Source organism: Elephantulus edwardii, unplaced genomic scaffold (genome assembly GCF_000299155.1).
Source record: "Elephantulus edwardii isolate Elephantulus edwardi_28Jun2011 unplaced genomic scaffold, EleEdw1.0 scaffold00031, whole genome shotgun sequence".
Lineage (NCBI taxonomy): Eukaryota > Metazoa > Chordata > Mammalia > Macroscelidea > Macroscelididae > Elephantulus > Elephantulus edwardii.
This window is the reverse complement of record NW_006399781.1, coordinates 17,899,189-17,923,690: the sequence shown is the minus strand read 5'-3', so window position 1 is coordinate 17,923,690 and position 24,502 is coordinate 17,899,189. Positions and strand designations below refer to the sequence as shown.

At 39.6% G+C, this 24,502-nt stretch overlaps 1 protein-coding gene across 3 annotated transcripts in view; it reads left to right on the top strand.

The window, feature by feature from the left end:
- The window catches only part of RBPMS (RNA binding protein with multiple splicing), a 261,429-nt gene that overhangs the window by 98,172 nt on the left and 138,755 nt on the right, over window positions 1-24,502 (top strand). For all 3 annotated transcript variants that reach the window (XM_006884131.1, XM_006884130.1, XM_006884129.1), the window contains exons 2-4: window positions 16,615-16,692; window positions 22,028-22,066; window positions 23,420-23,482. In XM_006884131.1, coding sequence (XP_006884193.1) covers window positions 16,615-16,692; window positions 22,028-22,066; window positions 23,420-23,482 — 180 coding nt within the window. The remainder of the gene's footprint in view (window positions 1-16,614; window positions 16,693-22,027; window positions 22,067-23,419; window positions 23,483-24,502) is intronic.

Sequence of the window (24,502 nt, the reverse complement as noted above, 5' to 3'; positions counted from 1 at the left end):
GAATGTGAAACAAAGCACATAATTGCTGAAGTCAAGTGAATATTGACTAAAAATAGAAAATACCAGAAATATGTTTACCTGTGCTTTATGGACTATACAGAGATATTCGATTGTGTGGGTCATAACAAATTTTGAGTAACATTGAGGAAAATGGATATTCCAAAATGGTTTATTGTTTACATGGAACATACCCATAGACCAACAGATATTTGTTGTTGTTATTGTTGATTGATGTTGAACATGACTCATAGCGACCCCATGAACAAAAGGCCTGAAGCTCTTCCACAACCATCGCCATTTCTCAAAGTTCACAGAGTTTCCAGAGGCATGCTGTTGAGGAAGTGGATGCCACTCCTGCTTCCAAACCTGTCTTAAACTGGGAGCTCCACTAAAACACCGTCCACCGTGGGTAATGGTTATAAAAAAGAGTATCACACGACTTAAAAATCAGGAAAAGATACCTTTTACCATTCTTTTTTTTTTTTTTTAAATTATTTTTTGTGCATGTGTGTACCATCAAATCAGATCTGACTGGTACAGGAGGAGACTGTTCCTCCTCCAGCAAAGCATCTGGTGGATTTGAACCGTGCACCTCTGGGATTGCAGTACACCTTCTTGCCACTAGGCCACCAGAGCTCGCCTACCATTCTTATTCAATCTGTATGCTGCAGAAATAATCCATGAAGTTGGATTATGTGAAGAAAAACACAATCGGGATTGGAGGAAAACTTATCGACTACCTACAATATGCAGCCTTGCTGTGAAAGCAAAGATAACTTGAGGGATTTTGAAGAAAATCAAAGATTGCACCCTTTGGTATGGATTATATATTTAAAAGTAAAGAAAACAAAAATCCTTAGAGTAGGACCAATACACAACATGCACATGGAGAAAAAAAATTATTTCAAAGGTTTCCTTTTACTTGGCTCCACAGACAAATCCATGGAATCAGAAGTCAGGAAATAAAAAAGAATGTATCACACTGAGACATTGTCTCATATGTATTTAAAAACTGTACAATGAATAAGGAAGACCAAAGAATTGATGCTTTTAGATTATTTAACTGGTGCAGAATATTGAACTTGCCATAGAACAAACAGATCTGTCCTGAAGTAAGTAAAACCGGAATGCACCTTGTTGTGTGCTGCTGAACTGGTCCTGACCCATAGCTGACCCTCCAGAGGGTTATAAGAGGCAGCAAATTGCACTGAAGGAGATTTCCCCACTCCTGTGAAGCAGCTGAGGATACACCATGGAGGCAAAAATGGTGAGACTGTTTTATGTATTTTGAACATAATATCAGGAGGGACTAGTCCCTGAAGGACGTCATTCCTGGTAAGGTGGAGGATTATGGATAAAGAGGGAAACTCTTAGCATGGTGGGTTGATTCAATGGCTATAACAATGAGAACAAATAAGAACAATTGTGATGATGAGGATGATGTTGGACTAGACAGTGTTTCATTCTATTACACCTAGGGTGTAATTGGTATAGACTTAGCAGCACCTCCAAGGAGTACTCTGGCGGCACCCTTTTCAAGACACATCTCTTTCTTATTTTGGTAGTTCATGGGATATTCAGTACTTTTCTCCAACAACACATCTCAAAGACATCCATTCCGAAGCTGTGTTTCACCTGCTTTGGACATGTTGCGAGGAGTGACTATTGCTTAGAGAGCGACATCATACGTAGGCAGAGGATCACCAAAAGAGAGGCAGACCCTTGATGTGTGAATTGATACGCTTGCAGCATTGGATTCTGTGTGATGAGGATAACACGGTACAGGACAGGGTTCAGAACTGAGGTTAGGAGGATTCATGCCATACTCAAGACAGCAACACCTAACTACAACGAAAGCACTTAACAATGTGACAAGGTTCAGTGGAGCTTCCAGACTAAGAAGAAAGCCCTGAAAATGCTACTTCCAGAAACCAGACAGTGAAAATCGTCACAATGGTCTAACCTGCATCCAGGCATGGAAAAAGTACTTTGTTTTCATCACGCATGAGGTTTCATGAGTACAAGACAAATAAAGGTACACATTCTTTCCATCTTCTTCTGATGCTTCCTGCATTATTCGAGATCTTGCCCATAGAATCCTTCAGTATTGCATCTCAAGACTTGCATTTATCCTCCAGTTCTTTCAGTCTGAGAAATGCCAAGTGTGTTCTTCCCTCTTGGTATTCTAACTCCAGCTTTTTGCACATTTTGTTATCATACTTTGCTTTATCTTCTTGAACTGCCCTTCAATTCATCTCTTTTCAGCATTTCTTCTCTTTACTTTGACATCTCTCAATTGTAGTACAAGTTTCTGAATCTCTTCTGACATCCACTTTGTTCTTTTCTTTCTTTCTTTCCTCTCTTTGCAATGACCTTTACTTTCATCATAGATGATATCTTTGATGTCATCACACAACTTATCTGCTCTTCAGTCATTAGCTGTCAGTACATCAAATACGGTTTTCAGATGATTATTACATTTACTTGTTCATGAGTCATTAGAAAATTTCTTCCCTAGTTTTTGGAATTAAAATGTGTCCATTGGTATCCCATTGATTCTTGGGGCCTTATTATTTGCTAGTGCCTTCAAGACAGCTTGAATTTCTTCCTTCATTAACATTGGCTCTTGATCATATGCTTCTTCATGAAGTATAGAAGTGTCAGTCTGTTATTTTTGTTAGTAATTTTTATTCCTTGCATCTTCTTTTGATGCATCCTAGATTACTCATGATTTTGCCCATAGTATCAGTGTTGTAACTTGAGCCTTGAATTTGTTTTTCTCTTGGTTTGAGAAATGCTTAACAAATTCTTCCCTTTTTATCCTCTAAATCCAGATTTTGCACATTCCAGTATTTTGTTTTGTCTTCTCAAGCTGCTTTTTGACATTTTCTGTTCATCTCTTTCACTTCTGTCTGCATCTCTTACCTTTGCATTGGCTTCTCAGCACTCTAGTGTAATTTTGAGAGTCTCTTTTGACATCTCATTTGGTCTTTTGTTTTTCCTCTTTGTAACGACCTTTTGCTGTTAATTGGATTATATCATTGTTAGCATCCTACAGCTTATCTGGTCTTTGATCATTAGTATTCGGTGTTTCAGATTCATTCTTGAGGTTATTTTTAAATCCTGGTGAGATAGACTCTAGGTTGTATGAACTTACATATGAGTAATTGATGGTCTTTTCCACAGTCAGCACGAGGCCTGATTTTGACTGATGGTATTGAGCTTCTCCAATGATTCTTTTGACAAATGTAGTTAATCTGATTTCTGTGAAGTCTATCAGGTGAAGTGCATATAAATATAGTCACCATTTATGTTTTTTTAAAAAGGTATTTGCAGCTAATAAATCATTGAGCATACAAAATTGCCATTTGTTCTCCAGCTTCATTTGTCTCACCACGTTTGTGTTTTCCAATTAGTGTTCCTACTTTGTTGTTTCCAACTGTAGCATTCCAGTCACGACTTACCATTAACTCAGCTTGATTGCATGCTTGTTTAGTTTTGGGCTGCAAAATTTGGTGGTGGTGTAATAACCATCGGGTAGAGTACGGCTCATAGTGATCCTATGCATAACAGATCTGAACCCTGTCCTGTCCTGTGCCATCTTCATTATCTCTGACATACCTGAGCCCATTCTGCAGTCATTGTTAATGCAGCTGGTTGAGATAGCCTTTTCTAGCAACATCACCAAATTTGTGAGATGAAGCTTTGTCATCATTGCCTCCAAGAAGCACTGTCAGAAAGATATGTCCTTCTTGAAGATACATCTCTGTTTATTCTTTTGGCAGTACGTGGGATATTCCGCATTCTTCACCACAACTCAAAGGCACAAATTCTTTTACTGTCATCCTCATTCATTGTTCAGCTCAAGTGATTGGAAAGACTAAGACTTTAGTTAAGCACACCTTAATCTTTTGACTGAAATCATTGTTGTTCAGTACTTTGGCAGGGTATGCGACAGCAGACTTTCCCAAAGCTTTATGTCTCCAAATCTCCTAACGGCTGGTACCAAAGGTACTGATTTTGGATCCAAGCCAGAAGAAATGAGTTTCCTCCTCTCTGGCTTTAGCCATTAGTGCATATATTGAAATAATAGTGGTAGTGATAGATCTTCGTTGTATGCACATGAATGTGTCATGTCACTGATAGTATTGTACTTGAAATGGTCTTTCAAACTATGAATGTAACACCATTCTTCAATTTTTCATTCCCAGAATAGTAAGTCATATAATTGTCTGGTTCAGAGTGGCCAGTGCTAGTCCATCTGAGCTCGCTAATGCCTAGTATGTCAATCTTTATGCATTCTATTTCATTTTTTCCAATGATTAAGCTTCCTGTATTCCTACTTCATACATCCCACGTTCCAATTGTTAATGAATATTTGCACTTGTTCTTCCTTTTTATTTATTTTTAGTGTCTTCTAACTCCAATATGAGGCCTCTCCCTCCAGTGCTTTATGTAACTGTGTTTATGTGCTCTGCTGTTCCTAGAGTTTCCAAAGGTCTGTTATTTCAAAAGTGACTAGCCAGTCCCTTCCTCCTAGTCTGAATCTGGGAGCTCTGCTTTGATACAGCATTGGACAGACAATCACTTTCCCAATAAGAATAGATGATAGAAAAGCAAACTTACACATAACATACCTAAGCAATTAAGAACAGCAACATGCAGATCTCTCCCCCAATATAAGAAACTGGCAGACATGTGATTAAACCCCTAAGACCAAATACTAAGGACAAGCAAACATCCAGATTATTACGGTGCTGACAGCAGGGATTCCCTCAGCAAGGTGACAGTGCCAGATCTGGAATGCTTAGGGATGTTGGATACCACCTCAGCAGGCCCAAGGCCAGTGACGCCGGCTTAATAGGCCTGAAGCCCAGAAAGTTCAGCTGATATCCACAATGCAGCCTGGATGTGCTCACTAGTCAGGGCAAAGAAATTTGGAAGACAGTTACCTGGCCAACTGACTAGAAGAGAAACATTTTTGTTCCTTTTTCCAAGAAAAGTGGTCCAACAGACTGTGGTAGTTATTTGACACTTATGCTTAACATCACATGCAAGCAAAATGTTGTTGTTGTTGTTGTTGTTGATATGTGCTCTCAAGTTGCTTGCAACTCATAGCAACCCTCTGTACAACAGCCCTAAACCCTGCTCTATCTCTTCCCAACTTTATTGTCTCTGACACACCTATCTCCATTACTCTAGTGACGGAATCAGTCCATCTCATTGAGGGTCTTGCTCTCCAGTGCTGTCCCTCCATCCTCCCAAGCATGACGGCCCTCTCCAAGGACTGGTCCCACCTTACAGCATGTCCAAAGTATGTCAGACGAAGCTTCAGAATCTTTGCTTCCAAGGAGCAGCCCAGCTTCACCCTTTCCAGGACAAACTTGTTTGTTCTCCTAGCAGTCCATGGTATATTCAGTGCTCTTCTCCAGCAACAAAGCTCAAAGGCATCAACTGTCCTTCTACCATCCCTAGTCATAGTCCAGCTCTCTGATGCATAGCAAAAAATAGCAAAGACCATGACCTGTATTGGACACACCTTAGTCTCCAGAGTGACATCATTGCTCCTTAGTACCTTGGAGAGGTCTCTGACAGTAGACTTTCCCTGTGCAATTCATATTTTAATTTCCTGGCTGCTGGTACCAAGAGTGTTGATTGTAGAGCCAAGCAAACTGAAGCTGTCAACAATCTCAATCTCTTTACCATCTATCATGATTCTACCAATTGGCCCAGTGGTGAGTATCTTTCTTTCCTTGATGTTGAGCTTCAGTCCATATTGAAGGCTGCAATCCTTGACCTTCTACAGCAAGTGCTTCAGGTCCTCCTCAGTTTCAGCAAGCAGGGTTGTGTCATCTACATAACGCAGATTATTGATAATCTTACCTCCAATCCTGATGCCACACTTCTCCTCATAGAGCCCAGCTTCACAGATAATCTGTTCTGCATTTAGATTGAAAAGATAGGGAGATAGGACATGTCCTTGATGCACACCTTTCCCAATTTTGAACCATGCAGTGTTTCCTTGCTCTGCTCTGACGACTGCCTCTTGGTCCAAGAATAAGTTTTGCATGAACACAATCAAGTATCCTGGGATTCCCATTCTTCTCAAAGCCAGCCATAGTTTGTTATGGTTCACACAGTCAAATCCCTTTGCATAGTCAGTGAAACACAGATAGACATTCCTCTGGTACTCTCTACATTCAGTCAAGATCCATCTGACATTAGCTATAATATCCCTAGTTCCACGGCCTCTTCTAAACCCAGCCTGCACTTCTAGCAGTTCTCTGTTGATGTGCTGTTCTGGTCCTTTTTTGATGATCTTCAGCAGAATTTTGCTTGCATGTGATATCAATGATATTGTTCGGTAATTTCCACACTCTGTTGGATCATCTTTCTTTGGAGTAGGAATAAATATAGATCACTTCCAGTCAGTAGACCAGGTGGTTGTCCTCCAGATTTCTTGGCACAGTTTGGTGAGTACATCCAGGGCAACATTTGTTTGTTGAAATATGTTCATCAGTATGCCATCAACTCCTGGGGCCTTATTTTTTGCCAGTTCTTTCAGAGCAGCTTGAACTTCTTCCTTCATCACCACAGGCTCTTGCTCATACGTTGATTCATGAAATTCTTCTGTGTCCTCCAGTTCCTTTTGGTACAATGACTGTATAGTCATGACCAGAAGAGTGCATTGATAAAGAACTGCCAGAACTTTCAGCTGAGTTTAGAAGAGGCCATGCATCAAAGATATGATATAGATCTTGAAAGAAAGCAGAACACCAGAAGGATGTCTCTCTTTTATTGGCTGTGCAACAGCAATTGACTATGTGGACCATAAAAACTATGGTTAACATTAAGAAGAATGTGAATTCCAGAACATTTACTCATTTTCATACAAAATTATACCTCAGGAGTGGCATCCACTTCCCAAACAACATACTTCTGGAAACTTTTATGAACTTTGAGAAGCCCCAGTAGTTTTAGAAGGACTTCATGCCTTTTGTTCATAGGGTTGCTATGAGTCGTGCTCAACTCAACGTCAATCACCACCACCACCACCAAGAGGCTCTTTTCCAAACAGAGCAAGGGTTTAAAAATCAAGAAAAGTGTGAACGAGGGCTGTATCCTTTCTCTGTACTTATTCAGTCTGTATGCTGAACAAATAATTTGAGAAGTTGGACTTTATGTGGTCTCAGGGTCGGAGGAAGACTCAACAACAGCCTTCATTGTGTAGATGACACAACCTGGCTTACTGAAAGTGAGGAGGACTTGAAGTGCTTACTACAGAAGATCAAAGACTTCCGTCTTCAATTTGGATTATATCTCAATTTCAAGAAAACAAAATACTCATCACGGGGTTTATAAGCCACATCATGATAGATGAAGAAAAGATTGAAATTATCAAGGACTTCCTCTTACTTGAATTCACAGTCAACACTCTTGGCACCAACAGTCAAGAAATCAAAAGACATACTGCGTTGCAAAAATCTGCCATCAGGGACCTCTCTAAATTACTGAGAAGCAGTCATTCCAGTTTAAGGACTGATTAGCACCTGGTTTGTTAGTCCTCAATCATTAAAGGCTGTGGTCATTTCACTGACCTATGCATTTGAGAGCTGAACAGTGAATAAGGAGGGCAAGACTACTAAATATTCCACGGACTGCAGAAAGAACAGGCAGATACGTCTGGAGAAGGTACAGCCAGAGTGCTCCTTGGAGGCAAGGATGGTGATGCTTTATCTCACATACTTTGGGCATGTTGCTAAAAAAGGGAGTATTCCTTGAAAAGGAATCTCATTCTAGGAAAGGTGAATTGTTAGCAAAAGAGAGGAAGACTCTTAACAAGAACTGTTGACACAGTGACTTCAGCTTTGAGCTCAAGTAGGTCAGAGGGTTCAGATCTATCATTCTTGGTTCAGATCTATCATTCATAGGGTCACTATGAGTCATACCCTCTGTGACAGCACATAACAACAGTTACTGCTGGCCTTTGAATTAGGAAGAACCTCCGGAGGACAGTTTAATGCAGTTAGAAATGATCCTTGAGACGTTTGTATAAACAAAATATATACAGGGAGCTCTGATGGCTCAGCCTGTCGTGATTCGAGTTGCTAGCCCAGAGGCAATGTTTCTTTGACAGTTTGAATCCACCAGTGCATCTGACGGAGGAAGATGGGCAATCTCTTTCCCATGTGATTTATCTTAAAACACAATAGTGGGTCAGCTTACAACTCCATGGCAATTAGAAGGGTAATATAAATAGGAAACGTTTTTATAACCTTTATACATTATACTATTTACCCAATACTGTCAATGATTGAAAAGTATTGGGATTATTCTCTATTAGGTCTTGATTTTAATTATCATGATTACGTTTTGTCGGGATCTCTGGTGTCCTAGTGGTAAGGAGCTACACTGCAGTCCTGAAAGCATGTGGTTTGAGGCCACCAGCTGCCATGGGAAGGAAGAATGGACAGTCTCCTCCCCTGCGGTTAACTGTCTCTGAAAATCCACCAGAGGGTCAGCTATGGGGCAGTTCTGACTCGACAGTACACAACAGCAACAAGTTAAAATACAATTTGTTTTTTCATTAAGTTAGCGCTTTACCATTTCAAGACCTGATTTTAGCCTTTCTACTGTGCAAGGCTTAAACACACCATGATTTTTCTTAATGATTTGGATTCTTAATTCAAAATCCAGTCTCTGAAATGTAGCCTTTTTTTTTCCCAATGGAATCTAGTAGTGCCATTTAACAATACATGTTCACTTTTACCCAACATGACTTATGGCCTCTGAAGGAATGAAAGATAATGACTGAGCCAAGAAAGCTTTTGCTTTTACTGTTCATGGAAGGACATTTTCTACTAGCCTTTATTGTTTCACTCCTATTGGGGCAAGTATGATTTTGGAAGTACATCTACAGGATCCATTAAAGTCCCTTTGGGATAGAACTGTCAGCAGCTTCATCAGTGAAACTTCCACTAGTCATGTTGTGTCCTTAACTGGAAAATGTGTTTACCCATGTGTCTTAAATAAACATCTGTGGCTACTAAAGGCATAGAGCCAGGCCTGTGGTGTCATAGACACTGCTGGTAAATTAAGGACTGCCCTGGATAATTACTTGACCTGCTGTAAAAAGTTCATTTGGCTACATACATTTGTTCTTTCATTGGAAAAGTTTTCCTAAGTGTTTATCATGGTGAACCCTGGTTTGGCTACTTAATAGTTTAAATGTAAAAGTGTGGTGGTGAGAATAGAAACTCTGTAATCTAAATAGACTGAAAAGATTATTAGAAAATATTATGAACAATTTTATGCCAAGAAATTTAACACTTAGAGGAATTGGAAAAATTCCTTAGGCAATGCACTTACCAAAATTCCCTTAGGTAAATAACTTAAGTAATACTGTGTCTATATAAGATACTGAATTCTATTATACTCTTCCCCACAAAGAAAACTCTGTATGCCTAGGTGAGTAAGTAGTGACTTCTACCATTTAGAAAAGAGAGATCAGCTTACCCAAATAGACACACACATGTTCTTTAGCGAATTGAAAAAGAAGGAATACTTCTAAACTCATTCTACAAAGTCAACATTATCCTGATTTTTTTTAAAAGAAAAGATGGTACAGGAAAAGAACCTTTATGAAGATAGATGCAAAAAGTCAAAAGAACACTTTAGCAAATTAAAACTGGCAGTGCATAAAAAGTACATCCTCACTAACTTTTATCCCAAGAATGCAAGGTTAACATTTCAACAGTAACCAATAAAATGTACCATACTGTAAAAATATTTGGAAAGTAATTTAAAAGATAGATATGTTCTTTTCAAGTTGTTATTGATAGCCCTTAACTCTCTGGAAACTGAAGTCAAAGTAAAGTCATCAAAGCCTAGAATGTAGTGCTGAAAGGCATCTGTAGTCATGTACAAAAAGCATCTTCACATCACTCACCTTCTGGCAACCCTAGTATCCACGCCCAGGAGAAACAAGCTTGACCACTATGCCGCCACCAAGTTGCCCTGATCACTAAGTCCAGCTATAAGAAGATTGATGATAACAACACACTAGTGATCGGTGTGAACGTCAGGGCTAACAAGCATCAGATCAAACAGGCTGTGAAGCGGTCTGTGACATTGATGGAGCCAAGGTCAGCAGCACCTTGATCAGGCAGGAAGAAAAGAAGTCATGTGTTCAATGGACTCTTAATTATGATGCTTTGGATATTGCAAATAAAATTGTCTACTCTGAGTCCAGCTGGCTAAATCTAAATAAATGTTTCCTTCAACATTTAAAAAAAAACAAAACACCACAGAAACCGGCTTCTTTGATGAGTAACCAGGATAACAAAAGGAGGGAGAATCACTTTCTATATGGTAGACATTTTTAGTGATGGGAAAGACACAACCTAATATGAGTGAAGGCAGTACAACTTGACTAAAGTAAATAGATAGAGGGACAGTTTCATTAAATGTTATAAAATACAGTTTTGCAACAGTACTTTAGTGACCAAAATATGTGGGTCCCATAGATTTTGATGAATATGTGGAAAACTTATGTAAGAAAATGCACGTGCATGGACAGATATGTCTGTGGGCATATGAATATGTGTGTGTACACATAAAAATCTGCATAGATAACAAACCACGTAGAGACTGCCATAGTTGTCTAATGCTGCTATCCCATAGATAATTACAAGTGGGTAGCTTGAACCCAGAAATGTATTTTCTTATAGTTTAGGAGATAAGAAATTTGGTTTCTGTGTGCCAGCTCTGGTAACAAATAGTCTGTAGGGAGTTGAGCTACTAACCCTCTCTGGTGATTCAAATCTATTAATGACTCCTCTGGAGAAAGGTGGACAGTCTCCTCCCACGTAATTGAAAGGCTCCAAAATCCATGGAGGGCCAGCTGTCAGTCATTTCTAACCCCATGGCAGTGAGTGCCCTATAGAAAACTTTATCTGTTGGTTGTGGAAGAAGGTCCTTGTTTCCCTTAACATCTGTCGGCCTGGTGTTCTCTAGAGACCTCTGTGTTTCATGGCATTCATCATACCCAGGTTAAAAAAAACCAAAACAACAATGCTCTTTATCCCTGGCAATTATTTCTTGGTGTTATTAAGGGTACCCCCACTTGGTTTGGTTTCCTCCCTTTTTATCTTTTCTGAAAGAAGAGGTTTTAACTTATTTCTGATTGGGGCTGGGATAGGATTAGAGAGTGTTTCATTCCACTCTTTATCACTCTACAACCATTTGCTGTATCATTATGAGGAATCACTATAGCTTTCACATTGTATCACCAAATACTTACATATGTGTGTAAATATGCATAGGGAGCTCTGGTGGCCTAGTGGCAAGAAGATGCATTGCAATCCCAAAAGCACGTGGTTTGAGGCCTCCAGCAGCCCCGGAGGAGTATGGGCACTCTCCTGTGCCCTGAAACTGCATCTGAAAATCCGCTGGAAGGTCAGCTGTGGGTCAGTTTTGACTCGACAGTACACAACAACAACAAGAGTGTGTGTGTGTGTGTGTGTGTAATGAAAAATCTTGCTGAATATTAGAGAGCTCAGGTGACCTGATCTTAGGTACCATGAAGTTGTGTATGTAGATAACAAAAGAATTGATGTCTTTGAGTTGGTGTTGGGAAACAGTACAGAATAGCCCAGAGACTGCCAAAAGAATAAACATATATGTCTTGGAGATAGCTACAACAACAGTGCTTCTTGGAGGCAAAGATGACAAAGCTTTTCACATACTTTGGCGAGTTGTTAGAAGAGGCTATTCCCTGGAGAGGTACGTCATGCTTGGACATGGTGTGTGTGGATTGATTGATATCATTACACATGTCAGATGGATCTTGATTGAAAGCAAAGAATAACGAAAAGAGATTTACTCATGTTTTATTGAGTATACAAAGGCATTTGAGTATGTGGATTGAACAGATTATTAGTAACATTAAGAAGTATGGGCATCCCAGAACACTTAATTGTGCTCATGGGAAACCTATATACATAGACCAAGAAGCAGTTGCCTGAATAGGCCAAGGGAAATGGCCTGGTTTAAAATCAGGGAAAGTATGCATGAAGACAGTATGCTTTCTCCATATCTGTTCAGCCTGTTTGGGGAACAGATCACTTGACTTTCTGTACTAAATGGGGTGGGGGAAATGTGACATTAGATTTGGAGGAAAAATCATCAACATCTGCAGATGGTATGATGTTACTTTGTCACAAGCAAATCTGTCTTGGAGGAAGTGCCAGCAGGGTGTTCCTTCTGTGTTGTTATTGTTGTTTTGGGGTACTCTTGACTTGAGTATTGATTAAGCACAACTTACAGTGGCCCTGCGAACAAGAGTTCTTAACCTTGTCCTGTCCTGTAGTGTCTTCCAGTCTCTGACATACTTGAACCCATTGCTGCAATCACTGTATCAGTCCATCTGGGTAAAGGTCTTCCTCATTTTTTCAACACTTCACCCTCCTAAACATGATGTCCCTTTCCCGAGAATAGTCTGTCCTAACAACTTGCCAAAGTATTTGAGATGAACCTTGGTTATCTTTGCTTCCAAGGAGCATTCTGGCTACACCTTCTCCAAAATGTATCCGTTTGTTCTTTTGGCAGTGCCTGGGCTTATTCAGTACTCTTCTCCAATACCACAAGTCAAAGGCATCTATTCTTTTGTCATCCTTATTCATTGTCCAGCTCTCAGATATATCATGTAATTGAAAAGACCATGCTTGAATCATGTACACTTGTACTCAACCTGACATCTTGCACCCTAGTTTGGAGAGGTTTCTGATGGCTGACTTTACCTTGGTGCCATGGGTGTTGATTGTGGATCCAAGTAAGATGAAGTCGCTAACAATTTCAATCTTTTCTTCATCTGTCATGATGTGGTGAGGATTTTTGTAGTTTTGATGTTGAGATGTAATCCATATGGAAGGTTGTAATTTTTAATCTTCTGTAGCAAGTACTACAAGTCTGCCACACTTTCAGCAAGCAAGTTTGTGTCGTCTGCATAGCGCAGGCTGTCTTCCAAAAATCCACTGGAGGGTCAGCTATGAATTGGTTCTAACTTGATGCCAATGGGTGAATGAGTGATACTAATAATATAAAAAAAATCTTACTGAATGTTATTTTTTAAAAATAAACGTTATGTTGATAATATTTTCAAATTAGTTTGAGACTGTTTTTTGTTAACAGCTGCTTCTTCTCATTCCAAGTGCCAAATTAGCAAATAAAGGTCCTCTCACATGCAAGTAGAATCTTGTTAAAGACTTAAAAATGGCTAGGACAAGAGCTGCCCAAAATTCAAAGTGAATTCTAAAGAGACTTCTGCCCTCCTTGTTCATTGTCTTAGCTCTCAAATGCAAAGCAAATTATTTAAATGACCATGGTCATTAGGGGTAAGGTTGGTGAACCATCAGCTTACCTACTTTGAGTGTGTTGTCGAGAGGGGACAGTTCTTGGAAAAAGGAAACAATGCTAGGAAAGGTAGTCTATGAAAGAGCAAGACCTTCAGGAGATAGATTGACACAGTGACTGTAACAATGGATTTGAGGGTGATAGAGATTGAGAATAGGGCAAAGTTTAGATCTGTTGTTCATAGGATTGCTGTAAATCCTAGTTGACTTGGTAGCACATGGAAACAGCAACAACATTTATGTACGTTGGAGGACAAAATTCAGCCCAGTAGAGGAATAGAGTAATGGAGACTTCTAGACACATCCAGACAACTCCCTGGCTTGGTTTACAGGACTGAAAGAGTTAGGACATGCTAGTTTGATGAGTGGTATCTAAGCACTTTAAAGCGTGTGAGCAACCACAACTATTGTCCTTTATTTATGGTACAAAAGTAAATGAAGGACATAAACTCAAAGAAGAAATTCATTCACAAGATTAATAACCCACATGAACCACAGCTTCTCCTAACTTTAGACCAGCTTATATACTACCAGTCTTGCTTATGTTATTGTTGTTATATGCCATCCAACCTTTCAGTGGGTTGAGGGCTTTTTAAAGGTTTACTTTTTTAAATGTTTCCCCCCCCCCCTTTTTTTTGTTGTGTATCATCAAATCAGATCTGACTGGCACAGGAGACTGACTCTCCTTCTCCAGCAGAGCATCTGGTGAATTCAAACCACGTGCCTTCGGGTTGGCAACACAGCTGCTTACCATTAGGCCACCAGGGCTCCCTAAGTCGGTTTATGCTACCAATCATTCTGACCCAGGACATATTAGAAGGTCCTGGATAGAATAAAAATCTAGATTGAAACTCAAATACCTAAAGAAAATATGATCTCCTTGAACTATTAGAAAAATCTTCAAGACTTTCTGCCTAGAATTAATTTCTCCAGGTCACTTGTCAGCCAAATAATAGACTTTCTTTTTTTAATCATCAGTAGCACCTATGAATAATGAGTCCCTTTAAATTATCAGTTATATGAAACAAGCAGTTAACATTGACCCAGATGCAAAGGCGGCATGGAGTGGAAGGGAAGCTAGATCAGTCAGTGGAAATAGAACAGTGAGAATAAAGAAATTTCTGTCTGCTGCGTATATGGAGTTTTCTTGAGTAAGAATTAATAGAACAGCAGTTGTTGTTGTTTGTGTTACATTATCATTTGTTTTCTCTGAAGTCACTTTCAACCATGACATAATGTGACAGCAGAAATGCTTCAAAGGGTTTCCTAGGGAACTCTGGTGGTGTAGTGGGTAAGGAGTCGGTAGTGCCTATCCGAACAAAGGCAGTTTGAATCCACCTGCTGCTCTGTGGGAGAAAGATGAACAATCTCTTTCCACTCAGTTTCTAGCCTCTGAAACCCTACTGGAGGGTTCGCTATGAGTTGGTTCTAACTACATGTCAATGAGTGAGTAAGTGGTGGTGTAGTCTGCATGGAATTGCACTGCTGTCCTAAAGGCAGCGCGTTTCTGGCAGTTTGAATCCACCACCACTGGGGAGGGTCAGCTGTGAGTCTGTTTTGACTCCATGTGTGAGTGAGTGAGTCTTTACATGTTGATTGTCCTATAGAATAGGAGCACCAGTCAACCAGTCTGACCTGTTCTTTTGGGATTGAACAGGCAGCTACTTAGTTTTGTTTGAATTGTATTTTCTTATTGATCAAAACTGTTTTAGTTATCAATGTCAGTGAGGGAAGCAATTACAAGCTGGCATTATGAGCAGTGATAATCGAAAATTGTTTCTATTTTCTCTTTTAAAATGTATGTTATATAATTAGGAATAGCCTGTTTACTGCCCTGAAGTGTGTGTGTGTGTGTGTGTGTGTGTGTGTGTGTGTGTGTGTAGCTAATTAAATTTTCTGCAACCTCCTGCACATTTCCCCCCCTTTTTAACTAAGCCATTTAAAAAAAATTAAATAAAATTTTTATTTTATACGGGTTTACTTACAAAGTTCTTATACATTGTTTTTTTTCACACCAGATCTTTCCCATTTCCTTTACCCACCCTTCCCTTCACCCATCAGATTGTGCAACCCTATGATTAACCACCCTACCCTCCCATCCATACCTCTCTGTTCCCCCCTCTTCCCACCTTGGATCCATCTACCTACACATTCTACAATAATGGTCTTATACAGTATTTGTCCTGATGGGACTGGCTTAGTTCACTTAGCCTAATGCTCTCCACTCCCTCCCAAGTTATGTAGTGATTTTCAGAATCATTGCTCCTGCGTGCTGCATTGTATTCCATCCCACTCAATTGTGGTTGGATATTTGGGCTGTTTCCATGTTCTTGCGATGGTGAATAATAGTGATGACTATTTGGAAAAGAACGTCATTAAGTAAATTAAAAACCCTGTTAGATTTTTGTTTTGTTTTGTTTTGTTTTGTTTTGAATTTTTATTTGTGTGTGTGTGTGTGTGTGTGTGTGTGAGTGTACCGTCAAATTGGATCTGACTGGTACAGGAGGAGATTGTTCCTCCTTCTCCAGCAGAGCACCTGGTGGTTTTGAACTGTGTGCCTCTGTCATTGCAGTGCAGCTTCTTGCCACTAGGCCACCAGAGCTCCATTTAAAACCCTGTTAGTTGATGAGTCCAGGTAACCTTACATACGGAAGAAGGCAGTGTGGCTCAATTCTGTGCCATCTGTTTGATAATTGATGTGTGTGAGTCTTTGTGGTTATTGTGAGGGTGTTAGGTGCCATCACTGTTGTCCCCCCTAACCTCACAGGCTCATCACCTGCCACCGTATTGAACAATATTTTAATGTGATCCATAGAGTTTTCAGATGAATTTTGTAAATTTGTTTTTGCCAAACTTGACTTAGTCTGGAAGCTTTGCTGAAGCCAGTGCTCTATTCGTGACCTTGCTGCTATTTGAAATACTAGTTAAGTAAGTTCCAGTAACAGAACAACATGCAAGCCAGCAGTGTACAACAGACTCCCATCCTGGTGGAGAAATGGAAATTAGCTAGTGGTAATTCACTTCAAATAATCTACAAAGAAATGTGCAAGAGTTGGCTCAGTGACATTTTACCATTGCCTTGTTTATGTTTATGGATACAGATTCAGTTAGATAGGTGTCATGGAATATTTGGTGAAATGATTTTTACATTATGAGTTGTGTTGTCCACTTCTGTGACCACTTCTAAAATGTCTTTTTTCAGGTTCGGACCCTGTTTGTCAGTGGTCTTCCTCTGGATATCAAACCCCGTGAGCTCTACCTGCTTTTCAGACCATTTAAGGTACTTTTTTTCTGTCTTTTCGAAATGTAAAAGAATGCAAAAAGCTTTTTGTATTTTGTACTTCTAAGGTTGTTTTTGTTTTTAGGAACAAATGAAAAATTTGAGAAAACACCTTATAAAGTGATGTGGGGGTTTCTTAATTGTTTTTTATATTGTTATTATATCAGATGATTATTTAAATACCAATGTCTGAATTTTTTTTTTATTTCAAGTATACTTCAGCATTTGCAACTATGCAATCACCTATTTATGTATTCTTACAGCTTCTCAAGTTTGATTTTATCATGGACTAACAATCTTTATGTTTTTGACCTGTTTAATTGCAATGCACATATTCCCTTTTCCTTGAAGCATAATTAATTCTCTATAAAAAACCTCCTTTTTTCTGAGATGCATTACATACAATACAATACACAAATGAGTTTGATACATATGAACTGCCATGTAACTGCAACACCAGTCAAAAGAGAGAACATTTTATCACCCCGGAAGTGCCCTCATACTGCTTCTTTCCCTTCACTGTGGTTTGATTGAAAGTTTTGGTTTGATTGGTTTTCTGTTCAACCATTGGTTCATATTTGGTTGGGACATTAATCACAGTCTCTGTGTTGCACCTGAACTCTTCTCACTTACACACCTCTCTCATCAGGTTGTTGTGCTGATCACCCATCAGTTTTATTGCCATTCCTTTCACCCATCTTTATATGTATCTCTTACCTATTTGTCTTTGTTGTTGCTGTTATTTGTTATCAAGTTGGAACTGACTCGTAGCTGACTTTCTAGTGGGTTTTCAAGAGGCAATAAACTGCACAGGAGAAGATTACCCAGCTTTCTTCCTTGGAGCAACTGGTGGATTTGAACCACCTTCCTTTGGGTTGGCAGCCCAACTCCTTACCTATTGGCCACCAGAGCACCCTATTATTGATTTACTGGTTTGTTTTTAAAAAAAAAAATCATTAAGGGGAACTTAACTTACATATTCTTAGTTAGGGAAGCCTGCGACAGTCTTTTGTCCTGCATTGACTACAGAAATCTCTTCTTTGACTGATAGGCACTTGAAATCAGGCCCAACTCTGTATATTCCACTTAGAACAATTTTAGTATCCTCCCCTTTTGTTTTACTGCACTTAGGACTGTGCTTTTGAGTACACATCATCTATAATATTATAATTAAAATTTATGTATCAGTTGCAACAGCTTAGGTTGAGCCCTGTACCTGGGGAGATGGGGGGGTGGTGTGTTACATGCCATCCATCAGAAACAACTCACAGCTGCTCCTCCAGCAGGTTTTCAGAGACAGTAAATTGTGTAGGAGGAGATTGTCCATCTTTCTTCATCAGAGCAGCTGATGGATTCAAATGTCTTTGGATTAGTAGGACAATTCCTCATCCACTAGGCCAGTAGAACTCCCTCGATATCTCGGAGGCGTTCTTATTTGTTCAAACAGTGATGTTAGCACTATTCTCTGGGAGCATAATAGGTTAAATAGGCTTTGATGAACTAACCCAAGAACCTATTCACAGTTCTTTTTACCATGGGAAAAAATATCCCAAGCTTCAAACAAAGTAAAAACAAAATCTCAGAGCATATCTTAATTTGAGTTGAGGGGAATTTTCCCTGGTACGTAATGAAATACTGAATTTAACTGCTTGTCCATGGTAACCATGGAAATAAAATAACTTTTGAGATACTTAATGCTAACGGGATTGAAAACTTAACAGGAAGTTGGCATAAAGCTAAAATAATTATGTCGCCGTAGAATAGCCTTTGAAGGTCAGCCTTTGGAAAAAAGGAGTAAGTGAGCTGGCAGTGGGCCGACTGTGGGCCTGGGAGGTAGGTGTTCAGGGCCGGGGACTAGGAGGGCATGTCACCAGCACTGCCTAGCACTTTAAAAGATCATTATGATTAGGTGATATGCCATCTTGATTTCTATTTAAAGATCCATCCTACTTGAAGCTGGTCCCCAGCCAGAGGAAGGGCAAGTGGAGGGACAGGAACTAATTCTTTAGGGAAGAGAGAGCAACAGCTGAAAACACCTGGGTGGAGGAAGCTTGTTACAACCAACAATAATAAGATTCTAGCTAATGTGCCAAGAAGACATCATGTAATAGTAGATAAAACTCCACTCTGACACTCATCCCCTGACTGTAACAACAGTGAGTACTGATGCCGGCACAGAAGACACCAAGGATGCTGAATGCCAGGTTTGCTGCAAGGAAGTAGAAAAGAAGGCATGTGTGGAGAGAAGGCCAGCTTTATAGAATTTCCTGTGTTTCATCTACAGAGTAGCAGCTCTTACTGTCTTACCTTCGTAGAGTGATGATTTTTTTAAGTTAATTGGTGTTTCTAATAGAAAAATCTTAAAGAATTTGTGACAATGAACAAGGAAGGCCAAAGACGAATTATGCCTTTGAATTGTGGAACTGGCAAGGGGTACTGAATAACCCATAGTCCATCCGAAGAATAAGCAAATATGTCTTGGGGAAAGTGCAACCAGGGTGCTTCTTAGAGACAATGATGGTGAAATATGGTCTGCATACTTTGGGCATGTTGTCAGGAGGGACAAATTTTTGGAAAAAACATCTTACTGGGAAAGGTGGAAGGTCAGAGAAAGAAAGAGTCTTAACACAATGGAGTGACACAGTGACTGTAACAGCAGACTCCAGCATGGCTGGCATTTTGAGGATGACGCAGGATAGGACAAGGTCCCAGTCTTTCGTTCGTAGAGTCACTGTGAATTGTCATCAACTTGAGGGCACATGGTAACAACACGAACCGAAAAGTACTGCTTTGCCTTTGTATTTATAAGAGAGCTTCAGCAAACACTTAACTAATCACTTCATTTAATTTTCACCACAGTCCTTTAGCATTGATTAGCCTCATTGTCTTTTTTTCCAAAGGAGGATAATCAAAACTTGAGAGCTGGCTAAATTTTGCTTATGTTTACAATGTATAATAAATAGCAGAGCCAGGATTCAAACCCTGTGGAACCCTCTGACTCTTGTCCATGATCAGACTTAATATTAAGTGGTCTTGCTTCTTCTCTCTTTGTGACTTGAGAAACAACAGAGCCCAGCCATCCTTGGACTGTGCTGTTGTACTTGGGTGAAATATCCATTTGTCCTTTGCCTCTGAGGCCCATAGGAGTTTTCGGGTTTTCGGAAGAGAGCACCTTGAAAAAGGAGGCAGGGTTGTGAAGCATGACCTCTTTGGCCCAAAGTAAAACCTTTGAGATAAAATGTTTATATGAAGATGAAGCAACAGCAACACCTTGTTCAGAAACTTCAATGCTTAAAGTCAGGTCCCTAAGACATTCCTTAACATCCTTCTTTTAATTAAAGTTCCCTAAATTCTCAACTGAGTCTGCAGCTCTGTCTCCCCACTGATCTGTGCAGTGGGTTGTCATGTCAAGTGGTGCTTTCTCCCCTCTTCTGGGACATCAGTGTAAGCCATCAACCAGTGATTACTCTTAGAAATAAAGAAAACGTGTTTCCCTTTTTCTGAGGAGCCTGGCTAGATGGAAGCAAGGAATGAAAGGGGCTGTTTGCATCTACCTTTCAGGATGAACTGGAGTAAAGACTGAACAGGGGATTTTTGCATGTCCCAACCAGATACCAGCGTGCACTTCAGCAGCTTCAATAAGTAAACAGAATAATTACTACCAGTATTTAGTATCACTTCCTGTACAGCTTCTGTTGGCAGTGTTCAAGTGTTACTAAATAGTTTCTACCTTGTTGTTGTTGTTATGTGCCGTCGAGTCGCCTGCGACTCATAGCGACCCTATGTACAACAGCCCTAAACTCCGCTCTGTCCTGTGCCAATCGCACTGTCTCTGACACTCCCATCCCAATTATCCCAGTCACTGAATCAATCCACCTCATAGAGGGCCTTCCTCTCCTGCGCCGTCCCTCCACCCTCCCAAGCATGATGTCCCTCTCCAAGGACCGGTCTATCCTCACTACATGTCCGAAGTAAGTTAGACGGAGCCTCAGAATCCTTGCCTCCAAGGAGCCACCCGGTTTAACCCTCTCCAGGACAAATCTATTTGTTTTCCTAGCAGTCCATGGTATTCTCAGTACTCTTCTCCAGCACCACAGCTCAAAGGCATCAGTTCTCCTTCTATCCTCCTTGGTCATTGTCCAACTCTCTGATGCATAACAGGTGATTGTGAAGACTATGGCCTGTATCAGACGCACCTTAGTCTCCAGAGAGACACCACTGCTCTTCAGCACTTTGGAGAGGTCCCTAACAGCAGACTTTCCCATGGCAATGCGCCTTTTAATTTCCTGGCTGCTGGTGCCAAGACTGTTGACTATGGAGCCAAGCAAACTAAAGCTGTGTACAATCTCAATCTCTTCACCATCCATCCTGATGCTGCCGATTGGTCCAGTGGTGAGAATCTTTGTCTTCTTGAAGTTTCTACCTAGTATGTTTTTTATGAGTCTTGGTGGCACAGTGGTTAAGCATTCAACTACTAACCAAAAGTGTAAGCAGTTTGAAGCCACTAATGATTTGCAGGGAGAAAGATGTAGCAATCTACTTCTTTAAGTTGCAGTCATAGACACCCTGTGGGGTGCTTCTACACCTGTCTCTTAGGGTTGCTAAACTGGAATCAATTCATAGCAGTGAGTTTGGTGTTTTAGTAGGGTTTATCCTTGTTATTTTACCAAATAATCATTCTCATTAAATTGATCTCATTCTTTTTCCTATTTATATGAAAACTTTTATCTCTTGGAAACAATAATTATTTCACCATCATTGCATATGTTCCTTTGGCTTTTAGGCTGTAAATATGTGAACATAGCTATACATATATTTATTTGTATATATATATAAATGCCCTCTTCACTTTTTATCTATCAGCAAGGAATTTTCTGTTCACCAGGAATGAGCTGTGTTGCAAGTATACTTGTGGACAACAAAATATAGTCTTTCCCAAGAGGCATTTGTGAGGAGAATGAAATAGATATTCATGAAGGGATTTGCTTTTACTTAATTTTTTTTTCTATAATTATATTTTATTAATTTTCATAAACATTTACAGAGATTTTGGGCTTCCACTCATTCATTGTTGCACTATTCTCTCTACCCTCCTCCCAGTTTGTTCTTGTCCAAATGCCACAGTGCTTGTCAAAGCCAGTTCTGATTAATCTTCTTTGTCAGTGTATCCTTTGCCATTCCCTATCACTCCTCCCTGAGAGAGACTTCATCACCCTGAGTCATAAGGAAAAGGGGACGGCTTTTACTTTAACAATCCACTTTTAAAACAATGTTTCATTTTTGTTTTTCTTCCTCTAGAACTTCTCCACTAATCTTGGTTTTTCTTTATTTTCAGGGCTATGAAGGTTCTCTTATAAAGCTCACGTCTAAGCAGGTAAGAATCAGACTTGTGCATAAATTGTCACTTCTGTGTTAACTTTAAATTCTCTTTCTTCAGGAATTTTACTTAGAGTCCAGTATTCTTTATTCATTCTCATTAGAATCTGATTTTTTTCTTGTTACTCTAAGGAGTGAGATCTGTTAGGAATCAAGAGAGGAAAGTGATTCATAAGTTGCTGTCTCTGGGTAGAATGTTTGGAGCTGTCCCCAGGGACAGTAAACACAGAATCAGATTGAAAAACTGAACCATACTGAAAAATCGTAATTATTAGGATTGGCTTGTATATTCAAACTTCAAAGGAAATAGTGAATTAATCATCATCCAAATTCATGTGTATTCCCAGTTTTCCCTGTTACTTCTTATAAAGTTAAATAGATAACTTTAAAAGTGATAGGAATATCAAATCATAAAGAACCATGCTGTCTTTCAGAGCTCTAATATCTATGAGCTAAGTCACAAGTTTAGAATGAAACTTAAAAGGTATGGAATAAGATGACCCTAAGAGTTCCTAGTAGCATCTTGAATTTTTTTAGCTACATGCTTTAAAAAAAAAAAACAACACCAAAACCCTCTGAATCCTCAGCACGCTCACCTCAGTTTTCATCTCTCAGCAAGCACTTTCTGTTTATCAGGAATGAGCTATTTTGAAAGCATGAATGTGAACTGCAAAATACTGAGCTCAATGGATTGTAATCTCTATTTACCTGAAATGATGTGGTGGTTATGTGCTATTGAGTTGAGTATGGCTTACAGTGACTATATGAACAACAGCTGTGAACCTTGCCCTATCCTGAGCCAACTTCATTGTCCCCGACACCTACGACCCCATTACCCTGTACATATGCATAATTAAACCCTGAAATTTTTTAACTTTCTCTTGGGAGTTCAGATTAAAATATTTGCTTTGTAATCCTGTTCATACAGTGAGAAGACAGGGCTTTTATTCATTGTAATTAAAATGTACCAAAAAGTGATTTGGTTCCGTCTTTCCCTTTTAAAAGAAGATACTGAGGTACAGAGAATTTGATTTATGAAAGCAGAGCCTCTGACCAGGTTTTTCCCTGGCCTCATGTTCACAGCTACTCACCTTCCACCCCTTGGGGAGATTTTTTTTTGTAAAAAAACAAAACAATTCCCAGCTCTGCCCTTGAAGAACCAGCTTTTGATTCATGTTAGAAATTTTACTAAGTCATTGAGTCATGATTTTTCTGGACTGGTTTTCTTATGTCTCACCGTTGTCTGTGGTCATTTCTTTAACTTAACGCCTCAGTGTGGCATTAACCTTGTCCCAGAAAAATAAGACATCTCCTAGTTATTTTCTCTTCATATTTCTTTTTATTTTCTCAGCCTGTAGGTTTTGTCAGTTTTGACAGTCGCTCAGAAGCAGAAGCTGCAAAGAATGCTTTAAATGTAAGTACTACAATGATGTCATCTCTGGGGATTTCTTTATGAGATGGTGGGAAGTAATGGAATCTCTTTGGACAGGAAATCAAATAGAAGGAATAAGAGGTCTCAACCTAATAGGGAGGGATTCCTCAATTTAATTATCCCACTGAAGCGCTCTTTCCTAGAACAGTGATCATATGTGCAAAGTAGAGTTTAACTCTTCTTAGTTTTACAGAAATGCTCAAAATATTTCAATGGTATAGGGTCCATATCATCCTTTGCACGAAATGGTCAGTTAGCTTTTGGTCATCATTATACTCTAAATGACAAAGCCAAAAAAAAAAAATCAGAAAAGTTGAATTTCCTTATCTCATGAATTTTCCCTTTAAGGTGTATGGTTTTCATGGGTATTTTGTGGGGTAGGTGTGGATTGAGTAAAAATATGTCTGTACACACTACCAAAATCCTGCTGAAGATTACCCAGAAACAGCTTGACAGAACTACCAGAAATACAAGCTGGGTTTTGAAGAGGTTGTGACACTGGAGACATTATAGCCAATATCAGATGGATCTTGGCAAAAGAATACCAGAGGAAAGTCTATCTATGTTTCATTGACTATGCAAAAGCATTTGACAGTGTGGATCACACAAATTGTGGCTAACCTTGAGGAAAATTGGAATCCCAGAACACTTGATTGTGCTTATGTAAAACCTTTACTTGAACCAAGAAGCAGCCCTCAGAATAGATCTGGGAGACATGCATGGTTCAAAAAAATCAGGAAACGAGTATGTCTGGCGTGCGTCCTATATCTCCATACCTTTTCAGTCTATATGCAGAACAGATCATACGGGAAGCAGGCTTTAAGAGGAAGAATGTGGCGTCAGGATTGGAGGAAGAATCATAAACAAATTACATTATGCAGATGACACAACCTTGCTTGCTGAAACTGAGACAGACCTGAAGTGCTTGCTGCAGAAGGTCAAGGACTGTAGTCTTCAATATGATTGAAGCACAACATCAAGAAGATGAAGATTCTCACCACT